General features: G+C 38.1%; 1 protein-coding gene across 9 annotated transcripts in view; it reads left to right on the top strand.

Moving 5' to 3' along the window:
- Window positions 1–12,673, top strand: part of DST (dystonin) — a 414,275-nt gene that overhangs the window by 243,019 nt on the left and 158,583 nt on the right. For all 9 annotated transcript variants that reach the window (XM_084889121.1, XM_084889116.1, XM_084889120.1 and 6 more), the window contains 15 exons: window positions 1,372–1,465; window positions 1,762–1,916; window positions 3,293–3,755; window positions 3,846–3,974; window positions 4,150–4,227; window positions 4,310–4,471; window positions 4,561–4,665; window positions 6,997–7,092; window positions 7,665–7,790; window positions 8,671–8,823; window positions 8,965–9,119; window positions 9,338–9,464; window positions 10,171–10,354; window positions 11,305–11,462; window positions 12,268–12,446. In XM_084889121.1, the coding sequence (XP_084745247.1) occupies window positions 1,372–1,465; window positions 1,762–1,916; window positions 3,293–3,755; window positions 3,846–3,974; window positions 4,150–4,227; window positions 4,310–4,471; window positions 4,561–4,665; window positions 6,997–7,092; window positions 7,665–7,790; window positions 8,671–8,823; window positions 8,965–9,119; window positions 9,338–9,464; window positions 10,171–10,354; window positions 11,305–11,462; window positions 12,268–12,446 (2,364 nt within the window). The remainder of the gene's footprint in view (window positions 1–1,371; window positions 1,466–1,761; window positions 1,917–3,292; window positions 3,756–3,845; window positions 3,975–4,149; window positions 4,228–4,309; window positions 4,472–4,560; window positions 4,666–6,996; window positions 7,093–7,664; window positions 7,791–8,670; window positions 8,824–8,964; window positions 9,120–9,337; window positions 9,465–10,170; window positions 10,355–11,304; window positions 11,463–12,267; window positions 12,447–12,673) is intronic.

Here is a 12,673-nt window from a genome sequence, read left to right as displayed (position 1 = left end):
ATTAACTATATATATTGTAAATAATAGCTATGTGGCATGGGAGTGTGTAGAAGACAAATGATAAACTCTTTTCCAGGAAAAGGAAAAACAAGCATAGACAATGAAAATTGCAAGCAATGTCTCGATACTCTACTTAGCATTTTGGCTTTTAAAAATATAAAGTAGCCGAAACTGGTTTGGCTCAGTGGATAGAGCATCGGCCTGTGGACTGAAAGGTTTTGGGTTCGATTCCGGTCAAGGGTGGTCAAGGGCATGTATGTACCTTGGTTGCGGGCACATCCCCAATGGGGGGCATGCAGGAGACAGCTGATCGATGTATCTCTCTCATCGATGTTTCTAACTCTCTATCTCTCTCCCTTCCTTTCTGTAAAAAAAAAAAAAATTAATAAAATATATATATTTAAAAAAAAATAAAATAACTGTAGTAAGATTAGAGTCATATTCCTGAGAGCATGTCATTGAAAGAAAGGTAAGTGGGTCTTTCTCCAGTTAATTTAACCTAACAAACAAATGACATGCAACTTAAAATGGGAATGGACTTTGTTTCTCACCACATGAATTTTTTACCATGCTTATAAATGCCACCATTCAGCCTTATTGTTATTTGGGTTCAGACCTGGCCCTTTATAAAAGCCAGGCTGTAACTGAATATTTGTGGGTTTTTAGCTGATGATTGCTATTGCCTGACTAACTTTTACTAATTGTGCCTGGGCTTCGATGAGGCATCTGAGCTGTTTTTTAGGTGGTTGCAATCGGATGACACTCGGTGAAAATATTTGGCCAGGCTTTTTTCAGTGCCGCCCCATCAGCCTGCCTTGTCCATACTTGCAGCGTGTTAATGCAAGCTACAAAAGGCAAACCTCAGCTAGCAAACTCGTGGCTTTAGGCGAGATTCTTTTGAATAGTTATCAGCGTATTCTTTTCTCTGTGTTGAATATGCATGTAGGAGCATATTTAAGGAGCCATTAAAGCAGCAACATTCAGCTGCCACCTTTTCACCGTTAGAAGTAGATGTGTGCTTTTTGCAGATCTACTTTCTAGTGTACTTTTGCTGGTCAAGAAAGAATATCATTTCGGGGCTAGAAATGCACAGTAGTAGTTACAGCTACCATAGTAGTGACTCTGTGTTTAGTAACACCACGAGCACTCGAACCAGCCTCGATTCAAATGAAAACTTTGTCTCTGTTCATTGTGGGCCAACGCTAATCAACTCCTGCATTAGCTTCGGCAATGAATCCGTGGATGGACACAGGTATGGGAACCCTGGTGTGGGATTGTGTGTTAGTCTCAGCGGACGGCGGCCTTTTTCAGCGATTGTGAGCTCTGAGATTCGGAGGAAGAGGCTATATTCTGTTCTGTTCCTTCTTTTAGGTTGGAAATGTTGCAGCAGATTGCCCACCGAGTTCAAAGGGACAGTGTCATCTGTGCAGACAAATTGACACTTGCTCGAAATGCTCTTCAGGCTGTAAGTTAATTTTAGGAGCCTTTGGGATTGGGGGAGAGGGATCTGTGCATTTGGATGAACTAAAAACGTTTGCATAGCATGTGGTCAGTTCTTGGTATTTTTGCCACTGAAACTTAAGGTTTGTTAAATATTCGGAGCAGTATTTGCTCCATGGAGAAATAGTCAACAGAGGCAAAACATGTTTTTGGACCAGAAGGGGGGGAAAAAAGAACTCGAGTAGCCTTGTGTTCCAATATATCTTACTAGTTTTGACACTTTGTTTTACAAAATTAATATTGACTTCTTTTAAAATACAGGATGCTAAAAGGTTAGAATCGGGGGTGCAGTTTCAGAATGAAGCAGAAATTGCCGGCTATATACTTGAATGTGAGAACCTCTTACGCCAGCATGTAATCGATGTGCAGATACTGATTGATGGAAAATATTACCATGCAGATCAGTTGGTGCAGAGGTAAATGTGCTACTCACCTGCTCATGCCCTGTCCTTCTGTGTCACCATTTCCTGGGCCCTTATGATGGGAATGTAGAGTGGGACGATTTTGTGAATTATATCTCTTACGCATTTTTCAGTTGAAAATGCATGTCACGTTAATTCTGGCATATGTTGGTGTGTTAAAAGGTATTTGTTCTTCAAAGATAAATAATAGAAAAACATTTAATAATACATACAATATTTAATATTGTAGTACTAAACATACAGTTAAAATATGTGTGGGTGTATTTGAAAAGTATCTTTTCTTAATTCAGTGTTCTAGTTTTCTCTTTATATGAAAATGTTTTATAACAAAATGTTGGGAAAATATATGGGTATAAAAAGCTGTATCTCTGGGAAGTAGGTCTGGGGATAGAGATGGAATCTTTTTGACTGTATGCTATATATATTGCTGTCAATGTATATGTATATGGATATGTATGTGTGTGTATATATATATATATAAATGTATATGTATATATATAAAAAGTTGTAAATGATGTTTTGATTCAGTTGGTCCACTTTTAGGAATTAATAACAATTTAGGAATTATAACAATAAAACATTTAAATAAATACAGATAAAAACTTTTGGTTTAGATGAGAAATGTTTTATAATAACAAAAGTTTGGAAATTTCCTAAAAGTCAAATAAGAGGAGAATTATCACATCATAGTTCTGTAATTATGTTCATTATAAATGACTAGTAGCCCTGCACACAAATCCCTGTGCCAGTAGCTTTCCAATAGTTCGCTGTTGCCCTCCAGCAGCTCTCTAGCCACTGCCCTACCTTCCTGTTGTTCCCCCTCCGTCCCCCCCCCCCCGCCCCCCACCCCTCCCCTCATAGCTTGCTGCCCTGCCCTCTCCTGTAGCTCTCTGCTGCCCGCTTGTAGCTCACTGCCCCACCCTCCTGCTGATGGGTGATTCAGTTGTTATGCGGTCAGTTGTTATGCTTCACTGCATAATGACCATTTGCATAGTACATCTTTATTATATAGGATAGTTATAAAGACTGTGTGGTAATGAAAGTGCTCATGGTACAATTCTGTGGGGAAAAAATGTGGTATAAAATTTTATCAATATGATCACAATGTATTTTTCAAATAGTAGACTGTACTTAGCAGTTTAGATTAATAGAACAACTGAATGGAAAGTAGAGTTTCCCATATGCCTCCTGACATGACTCCTTCCCCTATTAACGTCTTGCGTTAGTGTGATACATTTGTTATAATTGATGAACCAGTATTGGCACATTGTCATTAACGAAAGTCCATAGTTTACCTTAGGGCTTGCTCTTTATAGAGAATAATTTTTATGTTATAGCTCATAGCTCATCCCTTTTGGTTTTATTTTCAGGGTAGCAAAACTGCGCGATGAAATTATGGCCTTAAGGAATGACTGTTCCTCAGTGTACAGCAAAGGACGCATGCTGACGACAGAACAGACGAAGCTCATGATATCAGGAATCACTCAAAGTTTAAACTCAGGATTTGCACAGACCTTAAACCCCAGTCTGAACTCAGGGCTGACCCAGAGTTTAACGCCTTCCCTCACCCCTTCTAGTATGAAATCTGGCCTGTCATCAGGTCTGACTTCCCGCCTGACTCCATCCCTCACTCCAGTTTATACACCTGGTTTCCCAACAGGATTAGTTCCCAATTTCAATTCAGGAGTAGACACAAATGCATTGCAAACCCTGAAGTTGATGCAGATCCGAAAGCCCCTTCTAAAGTCTTCTTTGCTGGATCAGAACTTAACGGAAGAGGAAATCAACATGAAATTTGTTCAGGATCTTTTGAATTGGGTTGATGAGATGCAGGTAAAAAAAAAAGTGTTTCCTTTACCTGAAAGTTTCCATCTTTATTGCTATCAATTTCTTTTTTTAAACCTAGGGTCTTTCTGTTTAAAGGGCCAGCTGGACCGCACTGAATGGGGATCAGATTTGCCAAGTGTTGAAAGCCATTTAGAAAACCATAAAAATGTTCACCGAGCTATTGAAGAATTTGAATGTAGCCTTAAAGAAGCTAAGATCAGTGAGGTATATGCATTCAAAATCTATATCTATTTCATGTTAGCTTACTGTTTTTTTTTGTTTGTTTGTTTGTTTTTGTTTTTCATGTAAAGACCCTGTGAAAAGGTAATAGATACATTGAGTAGGAATCAGAAATCTTCAAGATTCATAACCTTGGTGTCTTTCTTACACCTTGTTATAGATCCAAATGACGGCACCTCTTAAGTTAACTTACGCAGAGAAGTTGCACAGGTTAGAGAGTCTGTACGCAAAACTCTTGGTAAGTTTTTATTTTATACTTTCTGTTTCCTTTATCTCTGTTTGTGAAAGATGTGATTCTTACAGTGGTTTTCCTTTTAAAGAATACATCCAGGAATCAGGAACGGCACCTTGATACGCTCCATAATTTTATAACTCGTGCCACGAATGAGCTTATTTGGTTGAATGAAAAAGAAGAGGAGGAAGTTGCTTATGACTGGAGTGAAAGAAATACCCACATAGCCCGGAAAAAAGATTACCATGCTGTAAGTGCAACTATGGTAATGGAATGTTAAAGTGGTATTTCAGGTTTAGATCTTTTTCTAATGCATTTCTGAATTCTTTCTTGAATTAGGAATTAATGAGAGAACTGGAGCAAAAGGAAGAAAATATTAAGTCAGTTCAGGAGATAGCAGAGCAGCTGCTTCTGGAAAATCACCCAGCCCGATTAACTATTGAGGTGAGTCAGGAGGTGTAATAGTCATGCTTGAATATCCACATGCGATTATCACCCTATGTATTTTTTCATTGCTGACAAATTGAAAAAATGCCAGCTATCCAATTTTTTATTACAACCTGGCTCCACAGCAATGTTTCTGATACATCATCCTGATTTGCCTTCACTTCCCTTGTTCTAAGTGTGTCACCTGCCCTTCACTGAAAGTAAAGGTACCTTTGTCACCCCTGTAACCCAAGAGGCAAATTGCAGGAAATATAAAGGACTTTGACTTTCCAAGCTGTGATGTTTTATTTCCTCCTGACTTGTGCCATGGCACAAGTGGTGTAACCTTGCTAAGCCTCACCTTCCTGCCTAAATGGGAAAATTGCTTCTACCCTGTAGAGCTGTGGTGAGAATGAGAGCAATAATGTAAGGTTCCTACTTAGTATAGTTTAGGGTGCGTAGTATGTTCTTAAGAAGTATTCGTTACTGTTATTTAATTAATAATTGTACTTAGGATCTAGTTTTGTGAAGTGCATTGAAAGGACACTCTGGAAAGGTCTCATTGGAGTGCACATTTCTAATCCAGAAGGTGGATAGTTGATGTGGGATTTTATCACACAGGTTGATAAAATGCAGTGGTGGTGATGGTGGTGGTGGTGTGTTTAGTTTTCTGGTCTGATATATACTTGTTAGAGTTAGTGACTTTCTAAATTTGACTAACAAGACGGGGAGGAGAGGTTAAGTAAGGTGGCAAGGAGCATCAGACATGGATTAGATGTATATTTCCAGAGGGAAATGCAGCTGTGCTTACCACGGGACATGCTTTACAGTGTCTCAGATGAAGAAAAAAATGCCTTAGTTCACTGACATTGTCATGACACAGAAGATGAGTGAAATTTCAGGTGTCATTTGACCTTCTTTTATAGGAAAATAGGGATTTGCATCCACATGAAATGCCAGGTAGGAATGTTAGATACAAGAGCAGGAAGGATGGTAATAAGGGAAGGAAATTGGAGTAATGAAGGGTCTGGATACACTTTTGAACGGTGATAAACTAAAGACGGAATTGTCCCCAGAGTAGAGAGATGAAAGCTGGTAGGAAACATGATTATAGGTTAAGGATTGTGATGGAAATAGAAAATGTGAATGTGAACCTGGTTACTTTTATGTAGAAATGTTAATCTAATGACATGTTTCTTGGGGATAAGATTAGTCATCTTTATGAATTCATTGGCTTAGTCAATATCTGTGCGTACATGGATAATGGTTATCAACAGTATTTCATATTTTATATGAAAAAGAAACTACTAATCTAACAATGCATAATAGGTCTTTAATAGCCATTTTACTCAAAGTAGCTTCATTTGGGGGAACAGATAATATAGTCATGACATGTCGCCGGATTTCCAGTGCAGTTGGAAATTGCACGTACATACCACACAAAAGCTTGCCTGAACATAGGCTCAGCAGGAATGAAATTTTCCAAGAGGAAATATGATAGGCTTACTTAAAGCATCTAGAGTGCCCTCTTCTGGAAGGCAGTGAATTGCACCTTAAATATAAAAGGGTATTGCATGTTCCCCTAAGGAGGTATCTTATACAATATTTTTGCCTTCATGAAAGATATGCTTTGTCTTAAATAAAAGTTAAAGCAAACAAATGTTTTAATTACAATTTCTAGTATTACAGTTTTTATAACGCCAGAATTACAGTAATATAGGATTGATTGCATATTCTCTTCTTTGCCCTATCCCAAAACCCCCAAATATTTTCCTGGTAAAAACGAATAAATTAATTACTCCAGTCCCAAGAGCTTCTGGCCTAGTTTTAGAAGCAAAAACAAAGAGAAAACTACAAAACCATATATTTTGTGTCAAACGCGTGTTTTATGATCCAGAAATATATAAATTCAGAGAGAAGAAATAAAGTTGAAGGGACAGTGTCATAAAAGGAAAGGAAACTTGAGGATTCTACAGAGTACAAAAAGGATTGGTGAGAAAGGAGTAGAGGGTTAGCTTGCATCCATTTCAAATGTTAAATTTTTTTTTTCACGTAAAAATAGCTTCTTCCATTTACTATGTTAAGAAAAAATAACTTAAATTTGAAAGAAACTGACTGGACTGATTTAAAAAGTTGACATTGAAACTTTTAGGACTGGCTTTAGGCAAGTGATAATCTTAGATTAGAGGGGCATTCACTACCCTAATTTTCAAGTCTTAATCTGCTAAAAAAAACAAAAACAAAACCTTACTATCTATGTGGATAGTAGAGCCTTTTTTCCTTGAAAGCATTGCTGGGTGTGCATGTCATTGTTCTCCCCGCTGACAGTGCCTGGGTTTTACCTCTCAGGCCTACCGAGCGGCAATGCAGACTCAGTGGAGCTGGATCCTGCAGCTCTGCCAGTGTGTGGAGCAGCACATAAAGGAGAACACTGCCTATTTCGAGGTATGTGATGGGATCACCACTTCTGTCCACGGCATTGCGATTTTGGCTGACTCACAGGAAATGCTTTCATCATGTATTGTAAGACCCTGTACCTAAGGTGCAAGGGGAAATGAATTGAAATGCTTTGTTTGTAAAACAAAGGATACATTGAAGCATTCTATTAAGGTGGAAATCCTTAATAAAAACAATCTTAAAGTGTCAGAAAAATCTTTATTTTACAAATACATCTCTTATTAAGGAAGTATTTTCAGTACAGAGAGTCATTACCGAGAACTCTTTTCAAAAATATATTCTTCTTCAGAAGTTTTAGATTATTCTTGGAATTTCACCCCTACCTAAGAATTGCTTGAAATCTAACAAACCTTGGGCATTTATTGTTCACTCATAATTATCTAAGTTTAAGAGTTGCTATTGGGATAAAGGAGGGATGTGGCTATTGCGTTGCATTGTTTTGATTTTATTCTGTTTTCACCGATGAGGGGTACACAAAGGGCCCCGGTAATTGACCTTGGTCACTCTGTACTTTACTGGCATATAATCTACTTTAACAACCAGTTTTCATCTTCCCCTAGTTTTTCAATGACACCAAAGAAGCTACTGATCACTTGAGGAATCTGAAAGATGCCATTCAGCGGAAGTACAGCTGTGACAGATCCAGCAGCATTCACAAGCTGGAAGACCTTGTTCAGGAATCAATGGTACTAGGAAGATTACCTAGGAGTTTCATTAGTGATGTACAATGTACAATGGGAATTTGATAATTTTCATTATATTTTTATAGGAAGCACGACTGAATATTTCATTAGTACTCTTAATAATTCCACCTTGTCTAATCAAGCATATAAACATTCATTTTTAGTTTTAGTATTTTTGGTAACATAAAAAAGTGTTTTTTCTATGATAGCTTTGATATTTTAAAATGCTTAAAGTGTGTGTGTGTGTGTGTGTGTGTGTGTGTGTGTTCATTCAAGTACAAGTACTTAAGTACTTTTTGTATCATAGGTACTGTTTTAGGTGCTGAGGGTAGGGTATGAATAAAACAGACAAGAAACCCCTACCCTCATGGTGCTTACAGGCTAGAGGTGGGAGTAGACAATAAACATGGCAAATCAGTAAAATATACGTGTATGTTAGACAACAGTAAATGCTAACGAGGAAGAAAACAACGAAACAAACAAAACCAGGGAAGGGAGATATAAGAGGGGGTGGGGAGGGATTGAAAGTTTAGACCTTGTACTGAAACTGGTTTGGCTCAGCGGTAGAGCGTCGGTCTGCGGACTGAGAGGTCCCGGGTTCGATTCTGGTCAAGGGCATGTACATTGGTTGCAGGCACATCCCCGGTAGGGGGTGTGCAGGAGGCAGCTGGTCGATGTTTCTCTCTCGTCGACATTTCTGGCTCTCTATCTCTCTCCCTTCCTCTCTGTAAAAAATCAATAAAATATATTAAAAAAAAAAAAAAAGAAAGTTTAGACCTTGTGGTCAGGGAGGCCTCTCTGATGGTTGAATTTCTGTAAAGCCCCCAAACAACAGAGACCACAAGTCTTTTGCCACTTAAAATCTGTCTTATTTACTACGTAGGAGGAGAAAGAAGAGCTCTTGCAGTATAAAAGCACAGTGGCAAGCCTGGTGGGGAGAGCAAAAACAATAATTCAGCTGAAGCCAAGGAACCCTGACTGTCCACTCAAAACATCTATTCCAATCAAAGCCATCTGTGACTACAGACAAATTGAGGTACTTAAGCTCCTAGAAACAGACCAGTTTCTGGCATTGTTCATAAGAAACGACAACAACAATTCCCAAGATTTGGGTATGGAAAAAAAAATTAATCAACAATGATCTCATTTGGTTGTTCTGTTCTTCATTTTAAACCAGATAACCATTTACAAAGATGATGAATGTGTTCTGGCAAACAACTCTCATCGCGCCAAATGGAAGGTCATCAGCCCCACGGGGAATGAGGCCATGGTCCCCTCTGTGTGCTTCTCAGTCCCTCCACCAAACAAAGAAGCGGTTGACTTTGCAAACAGGTTCGTGTGCATTAGCTGAAATGATCTGGGAAGCTCTCTGAAGGTTAAATAAATAATCAATACTTTGTCAGGGCCCACAGGATCAGAAGGATCTAAAACTAGCAAACATGGGCTATTTCACACCCACACACATTCGTTAAAAAAAGAAAGAAAGGAGAGAAATTGTAGCATGTGTTCAAGGAAAAAGCTTAATCTGTGTTTTCTTTCATGTATTTCAGAATTGAACAACAATACCAGAATGTCCTAACTCTTTGGCATGAGACTCACATAAACATGAAGAGTGTAGTATCCTGGCACTATCTCATCAACGAAATTGATAAAATCCGAGCTAGCAATGTGGCTTCAGTAAGTATAAATCTACACCTTAACCTAACCTGTCCAAAAATGTGGGGTACCTTGTCATGAAGAATAGAGTTTGTATTTGCTATACCCGTGGTCCGCACACTGTGGCTGGTGAACCACATGTGGCTCTTTGGCCCTTTGAGTGTGGCTCTTCCAGAAAATACCATGGCCTGGGCGAGTCTATTTTGAAGAAGTGGCGTGAGAAGAAGTTTAAGTTTAAAATATTTGGCTCTCAAAAGAAATTTCAATCGTTGTACTGTTGATATTTGGCTCTGTTGACTAATGAGTTTGCCGACCACTGTGCTATACAATAGGATGGATTCCAGCAGAGCCAGTGTTCATTCACTCATTCCATGCTATTTGTTATATTCTTACTATTTATGGGGCACTTTCTAAGAATTGGGGTCATCTGGAGATCACACATTTCACTTGATGCTTATATTTTGATAGGGAGACAGGATATAGTGTTTGGACTTCCAGAGATGAGTCCAGTTTAATGTCATTTAATGAATTTTAGAGTCTTGTTCTTCTTTGTTTTTTGAAACCCGAAATTGTTAACAAAGAGGAAAATTAATTTCAAATGGTTCTTGTATTTATGACTATTGATTTGAACAGGCCTATAGCATGAAACTTTAATCTGAGATCTGTCCCATCTAATTTTAACTCAGTACTATAGTCACTCAGTTATATGGTCCCTGGTCTTCTCTAGATAAAGACGATGTTACCTGGTGAACATCAGCAAGTACTGAGTAATCTACAGTCTCGTTTTGAAGATTTCCTGGAAGATAGCCAGGAATCCCAGATATTTTCAGGCCCAGATATCTCACAGCTGGAAAAGGAGGTGAATGTGTGTAAGCAGTATTATCAAGAACTCCTGAAATCTGCAGAAAGAGGTAAAGCACGGCATCTTTGTCTTCCCCCTCCTCCCCGCCGACCCCACATAGGTGTTTAATACAGGCTATTTCCTGCTCTGAATGGGAATTTCAGTCTTAGGTATGTTATGCCACTCAGCCTGTGACAGGTAGACACGGTTGTGGAAAAATTAAAAGCATGTTTAAGGTGTGAATATGCAAAAAGGGATTAATTTTTTTTCTAGTTGATGAATTAATAAAAAGATGCCAACCAAATAGTATGACAAATGGTGGCATCTTAATGCATCTGCTTTTCAACATTTTCATGATTTGGCAGTGTAGTGTTCAGAATGATGATCTTTTCATTTCAGAAAAGATTCATTTATTTTTCCATGTACCAAACTTGGACTTTTAAAAAAGACTTTCTTCTTTAGAGGATCTTTAGATTCACAGCAAAACTGAGAGGAAGGTGTAGAGATTTTCCATAACCAAACTTTACACAAAGGTTAAAGGAAAAGATTTTTGTCTAGTTAATTTTTATTTAATATAAATTTTATTCTAAACTCTTTTGATGTTACTTAGAGACAAAAGCTGTATTAGTAATATTCTATTTTAAAAAATTTTAAACATGAACATATTTTAATCTACCTTTCATTTTTCAGGATTTTTATTTACTTTTTTAGTTAATCTACAACTAATACAATTCACATTTTTCTGAACATGAAAGAGCAATATATTACTTTCCTTGAACATAATATGATAGAAATGAGCACCTCAAATGGCATTAGGGAAATTTTATTAACTCTTTGTAAATTGTAAGGTCACAATTTTAAGGTTTATGTCCTTAGGATGAGTTTGTGGTGATATCTGGTAACATTAGTCTGACTCACTATGTTCCAGTAGTAATAAAACTGCTATAAAAAAAAACATGAGAAGAGCATCCAAATGATAGAAAACAAGATGTTTTCCAATCATTATGTTTACATTCACAGAGGAGCAAGAGGAATCAGTTTATAATCTCTACATCTCTGAAGTGAGAAACATTAGACTTCGGTTAGAGAACTGTGAAGATCGGTTGATCAGACAGATCCGAACTCCACTGGAAAGAGACGATTTGCATGAAAGTGTGTTCAGAATCACAGAGCAGGAGGTGAGATTTGTAAATGTGTTGAGGTATAATTTAACTTAAAGTAAATTACTATCTTAATGACTGCCAACTCCTGTAACTTCTAACATGCTCAACTTTGCCCGGTGGTCACTTTGTAAGGTGTGATTATGTTCTTATTGCTTATTGTAAACCAGCATTCTTTACTTCCCCTCCACCTCTGACTCAGGCAAATAGGTCCCCTCTTACCTATCATGGTGGAGGCTGTAAGGGCTTCTCACAGTGCAAATCATTAGACGTTTGTTGACCATATGCTACATGCAAAAGCACTAAGTTAGATGTTTGGGCTTGAAAAGATGAGCAATAAGGGAATTAATGATAACAAAACCTGATACTATGGCTTAGTTCCTTTGCTAAAAAGTAAAGCATATGCAGAATTTTAAGTCAGTGATCATAATGTAAAATGTGAGTTTTAAAACTGTTGAAAGAGCCCTGGCTGGAGCACAGTGTCAGCCTATACTATACACAGAAGGGTTGAGGGTTCGATTGTCAGTCAAGGGGAGGTACCTGGGTTCGATCCCCTGCCAGGTTGGGGCGCCTGCAGGAGGCAACCAAACCATGTGTCTCACATCAATGTGGCTCCCTCTCCCTCTCACTCTCCCTCTCTCCCTCCTTTTGGCCTTTTGTCTTCTTCTCCCTCTCGCCCTTTCACTCTCTAAAAAATCAATGGAAAAAATACCCTCAGGCGATGATTAACAAAAAAACAGACAAACAAACAAAACCTGTTTAAAGAAACTGTTTCATCTGGAGTGAAAACCCCTAATACCACTGTTTGTTCTCTCTTTCATAGAAACTCAAGAAAGAGCTGGAGCGTCTGAAAGATGATTTGGGAACAATCACAAATAAATGTGAAGACTTTTTCAGTCAGGCAGCAGCCTCTCCATCAGTCCCTACCTTACGCTCTGAGCTCAGTGTGGTCCTTCAGAACATGAACCAAGTCTACTCTATGTCTTCCACCTACATAGAGAAGTATGTGACCACTGTTTTAACGTGACTTTGCTCCCGACAACTGTCCTGTTTTTACATATGTGCCACGCATTTAAAATATTCACTTTATGAATATTTATAATTCACCTTTATTTTTCCTTAACAATATAGTAAGTATTTCTAAAGATTTGGGATGCTTCTTCATGTTGAAAGGGAATGTGCCACAGAGATTAGGGCGCGGTGTATGATCTTTTCACATTTTGCCTAAA

The sequence above is a fragment of the Pipistrellus hanaki genome, assembly GCF_964339955.1.
Source record: "Pipistrellus hanaki genome assembly, chromosome: 7".
Lineage (NCBI taxonomy): Eukaryota > Metazoa > Chordata > Mammalia > Chiroptera > Vespertilionidae > Pipistrellus > Pipistrellus hanaki.
This window is presented reverse-complemented; position numbering and strand designations above follow the sequence as displayed.